The sequence below is a fragment of the Penicillium bovifimosum genome, assembly GCF_028826915.1.
Source record: "Penicillium bovifimosum strain IBT 22155 chromosome Unknown utg000002l_segment0_segment0, whole genome shotgun sequence".
In the NCBI taxonomy this organism is placed as follows: Eukaryota; Fungi; Ascomycota; class Eurotiomycetes; order Eurotiales; family Aspergillaceae; genus Penicillium; species Penicillium bovifimosum.
Window position 1 is genome coordinate 3,441,346 of NW_026622711.1, and position 5,349 is coordinate 3,446,694.

The 5,349-nt window shown below is 49.0% G+C and overlaps 1 protein-coding gene across 1 annotated transcript; it reads right to left on the reverse strand.

The window, feature by feature from the left end:
* Nucleotides 1–2,029: 2,029 nt before the first annotated feature.
* N7515_002491 (uncharacterized protein) lies at nt 2,030–2,566 on the reverse strand (the record flags this gene model as incomplete). The annotated part of the gene is made up of 1 exon (XM_056663235.1): nt 2,030–2,566. One exon carries the CDS (start codon nt 2,564–2,566, stop codon nt 2,030–2,032), a length of 537 nt encoding a protein of 178 aa, XP_056525348.1.
* Nucleotides 2,567–5,349: the final 2,783 nt, after the last annotated feature.

Genomic DNA, 5,349 nt, shown 5'->3' on the forward strand with positions numbered 1-5,349 from the left:
GTCGAGAGTGCTGGTGATTTGGACCCAACGTGTCCTCAACGTTATGTCGATTTGAAAGAGTGCGGTTCCGCACAGTGAAAAGCAAGAAGACTGTGGGAGTCACGCGCAAGGCCGACGGTGTATGTAGCATTTCTCCTATTGGATCAAAGCGTTTCATATTCGAAAAAGTTCACGGTCTGCCTTGCTGCGCCTCACCAGAAGAGGGCCATAGCGAAGCGATCGTCTCCAAAGGGCTGCTTAGCGTGAGGATCAGCGTCCAGTCGGGTGAGGCATCATGCGCAACTCCGGGACCGAAAAAAATACAAAGGAAAACTCACATATAGTGAAGAGACGGCCGAAGACTCTTGGGATGTGGTGACTGTGGGCACTCATAAAACAAAGAAACCGGCAGAAAACAAGGAACAGGCGAAGAGGAGATTTTGAAGGTGATTCGAATTCCAGTTTTGCCATATCGGTGGAATTGTAGTCTCTTTTATAGACGACGGAGGCCCGTAAGATGTAATACTTCTTCTACCAAGAGTAGACAATCTCAACCAGATCCTGCAAATCAACCGGTTGCAGTTGAGGACGCTAGACCATACAAGTTTCTTAGTCCACAACAAGTTATGGCTCACTGGCAAAAATTCCCGTAGTTGCAGTCTTGCATTGACCACAAGATGCAGCATCGATCAAGGTCCAGGGCGTGTGCGGCATTTTCGCTATTGGCCCAAATGACCGAGCTGTGATTTCGAGTTTTCACTGATTGGGTGGAGAGGGATCGGAGAGACCGACGATGACGACAACTGGACGTTTGGCCAGGCAACCGGGAGCCATTTTATGAAGCCGGGGCTGTGCAATGCAACCTCAGGTGGTGCGGCGGGAGAGGGATATGCAGCGTCGAGGGTATACTGGCACATTGCAGATTTGAAGGGAGGCCCGCGGAATCAGAGACGAAAAGGCGCACTGGCAGAGGGAGACTTAGATATCCTCGTAGCATGGTGCTCAGTCACTGCCCTAGGGAAGGAATAGGATCATCGACACGAAAGAACAGGATGCTGTATCATCCCAGTGGTTACGCTTTTGGGTGACAGGCATTGCAAGCTGGATGTCGGATCAAGCGGCATCTCCGGTAAAAATGAAAGGGGCATTGCGTCGGGCTGAAAGCAAACGTGCAGTAGTCGGTGGGGGCCAGACTAAAGAAAGGGGGCGGCGATGAGTGCAAGATAGAGAGGCAGAATAATGGAAAAGTGAGAGAAAGGGAGGAGGAGCAGCGAAGACGGGTCTTTAAGTCGGAGAACATTGAAGGTAGGTTACGTGACAGTGTATTGAGATGCTAAACCCAAAAAGGCAAAACTAACCGAATCTAGTAATTCACAGGTCCGCCGTTTACGAGATCAATACTAATCCAACGAATTAGGAGAAGTAATACCTACGGAGTACAGTCATATGTTAGGTCCGTGGATGGCCTGGGTGATCTTACAACTTGGTGACGCCTTGGCCAGCCATCGGATGTGGAAGGGTCATTGAGGAGAGCCCGACGGAGGAGTATTTGGTTCGAGTCTGCTTGTATTTTATTTATATCTTCTCCTTCCTTCTTCAACTTAGTTGTTTTTAATGCAAGTAGAGATCTCATCTTCCATCTAAGGTAACAAGATTGCAGCCATCCACGTCACAAAGATAATCTGTATTGACCTAGGAAATGGGTTGGATCTATAGCTATGTTGACGCCTTGACGCTTTGTTCAAAAGGTTGTTAATATCCATGTCTAGGTATGGACGTCAATCCCCGTGAAATTAGCCCCGGGGGGGTCTCTGAATCACAACCCTATTTCCAAGCCATCTGGTCTTTTTTTCAACACATTCTTGTATTTTGGCAGTGATACTGCAGTTCTCACTTGATATCTAGAATCTATCGACACATTCGCAGAGATTTATATACATGTTTAAGAGCGTATCAACCTTGCAATACACTTCAAACAGACCATAAAACTCCACATCTAAAACAAAATTCCATCGGCCCTGCCGGTGACAAAGAAAGAAAACAAAAAAATTTAACCCAAGGTCAGAGTGAAGCTCGAGTCCTTGGAGCACGAGTAGGTGTTCACATCGTCAGGGTGCTGGTAGGACTCCGCGCAGTTGGCGTCTCCAGCGGCGCAGCTAGCGGATCGGCAGCTCGAGTCACTGGGCTTCGCGGTGAAGCCGCCCTTGATGAACTCGGAGGTCTCGTCGAGGTCGATGGACGACATGTCCCAGAAGAACTTGTCGTCATCCTGGGTGTACTCGAACTGGAGAACGCTGTCCTTGCTCTGAGTGGTGGACATCTTGATGGAGATGCCGCCGCCGTTGGAGTTGGTGGTCCAGTCCTCGCTGTAGTCACTGCCGGCGCTGAGGGTCTTCATGCTGCCGGGATCGGAGGAGGTGGTCCACAGGTAGACGTCAGTACCCAGGTTGTTCACGATCTGGATACCACCGGAGCCGGAGTCGCGGGCTTCGACAGCGCCGGACTCGCCGGAGCGGGCGTAGTTGCCCTGGGGAAGGGCGGCAGCGGTGGCTGCGAGGAGACCGGTAAGGAAGACGTTGAAAGTCATGATGGAAATTTGTAAAAATTGAGGGAATGAAAGTAGCGAAAGTAAAAAAATCACTTGGTCGATAGTTGGACTAAAGAGACAGTAATTGAGGATCAACCTCTAAAGAGAATGGAATGACTTCAAGAAGAGAGTGACTTGAAGGATCAATGAATGTGTTGATTGAAGAAAGAAAGAAAGCCATTTCTGGGGGCTCTCATCCTTTTTAAAGTGTCTGGTGGAGTCCGGATGAGGAGGGAACTGGGCAACTCCAACGAGAGCCAAAAGGTGGGAAGAATGGATAGACTACAATTAGAGGTGTGGGGTTCGATCAATAAGGTTGACTTCCGTGAAGCCACAGCCAATTAGAATTTGCGGCTGAGGTTTCCACCATGGTCTCGAACGCCTCGTCATAGCCATCATAGCCATACGCGTGGAAGTTCGGGTTCAGGGCTTCTAGAAATTCCATCTTTAAACTTCGATCCGATCACGTATAGTGTTTGGTCCTCGAATGAACCCATGTTCTGTCCATCCGCAAGTAGAAATTACTGGGGACTTTACATCAGTTCTTCGTGGTTTTCCGGGACTCGCGCGTTTTACGTCAGATTTCTGTGGCAATGAAAAGTCTTAAGGAGCGAAAAGCTGCCGTGATATGGTGTTCTGCCTAGACGCCGAGAAAATACCGGCAAAATATGATTCTTGGCGTATTGCATCGCCTACCATCTACCATCGCCACACTCCAACTCTTTCTTTGGCATTCTTGATTTCAAACATCTCCAACTAATAGCCGACGATCCTCCGACACAGCCACTTTATTCGCTACTAATCCCATAGGGCTGCGAGGAAACACGAGATAATTCGCCGGTGCCTGTCGCTCAACCTCTGGGTCTCCTTTAAAATATCAAATAAGCTACCGTTCCTGTGGCTCTCTCGGTCGATATTTTCCATATTTCGGTCGGTCCCGATCATCGGTCGGATACTGCTTTCAAGTCTACATGTACTCTATGGTGTCTTGGCCTTTGTGGATATCGAAGATAGAAGAGAGTGTGTCTCCACCTGTGAGTTATGAGTTTTACATAGTACGTCATTCAGTCTACTGAGACATTGAGCCACCTAGATGTGCGCTCTCCAAGTCCGTCTTGCTGGTATTGGTAGGTGAGAGTCAAGTCTGCCTAAGCATTTGTGTACACTCCATTCCGAGCTTGAAAATGAGGATAGTCTAGCATTTCAGTCTTCTTATGTTCATCAAGCGCCTGCGCAGGTTGATCTCATGAACTCTGACCATATGCTCTGACGAAAAAAGTACTACCTAGAAACACGTAGGAGCAATGTCACCTAATTCAACCTGAATAGACGACTATTCTCCTTGTAACGTCCGATAAGGACTCAAACTTCCTTGAGATCCTTGGGATATCCTCATAGCCTGGGATCTGGCCGATGAAGTCACCGAGCGGAGCAACCTCCTCTTGCTGTTATCTGGCCTCTGGCACCAGAGCTAGGACAGGTACCGTCTCGAGGATGAACAGGTGTTACCTTGATTACTCTCCAATTCTGAGATGTGGCAACAGTCGGGCACCATGCAGGGGGACTTTACGAGAACGTCATTTAATGTGGATTTGGGAAGGCGCCGAACATCGACTTGCTTATCCCAAAACAGCGTGTCCCCGCCTTGGGCCTGCCATGAAATATTCGAGTTGGAACTCTTGGAATTTGTCTAGTCCTCCTGGGCCCTGGCCGTAGTCCCGGCTTGTCCGACATGGATTGCCCCTGTTGACACACCGCTACATCGTCGAGACCGTCGTATTCAGCTTCAGATTCAACTCTTTTTGATGAGCTCCTTCGCAGCTGCCGCTCCATCGGTGCTTTTTTGTCTTTCGACTTCATGTGAAAATCGTGAACCGTAGCTTTAGCAGGTTTTGCGGTTCTGCCGGGCTTCTTCTTTCCTTCCTTTCCTTCATTTACCTCTTTTTCTTCCACACTCTGGGAGAGAATCTCCAGAGAATCTTCAAATGACGCGGAGCCTGGGCACCAGTCGCATTGCAGAATGCACATCCCGCTCCCGATGGCCATCAACTCCTGGTACTCACCTGCCAAATTCACATGCCTGCTGGCGCTGGGACCTCCATTGCCGATCAGGGTCTTGCGTCTTGCGTATGTCTCCGAGGTCTTTTTGGAGATGTCAAAGTCTTTAAGGCAAATACAGTTGGTCTCGGTCTTTTGCTCGTTCGCATCGAATATCTTGACATCTAATCAGAACGCCATGGACCCTGGTTGGGATCTCGTCAATTTGGCTCTCGCATGCGGAACAAACTAAGTAGAAACGTGATGATTCTAATCATTGTCGTGCCTGGCAAATCTAGCTGTCTTTACAAGTCCAGACAGCTACACCGTCGGTAGCCCCTCAGTCCAACTCAGCTCCACAAGTTCTTAGCGCGCAGCGGTACGATCGACGATCTCTTGGCGAGTCCCGCTGCGGGTCGCGGGGCCCATAGTTACCAAAAAGGGCAACCGATGCTTACAATTCCTATCGTAGCTTGTGATGAAACTACGAATGATGAGAAAGCACTCTTTTACTGCTAGAAGTGACCAAAATATTCCAGGGAATTACTTTCAGATATTGCGGGAGTAAAGAAAGATATTCCGGGAGCAAATAAAGATACAAATAAGAATATCCTCTAGGGATATGTAGGTCCCTCATGCTGCATCGTAAGCATGGTAAAGCGAGGTGGACTCAGGTAAGACAGATACCCCAGGCTGGGCGCTCGAAGCCCAACCTGGGATATCAAGGGCCAAGTCGCAAGCTGTTC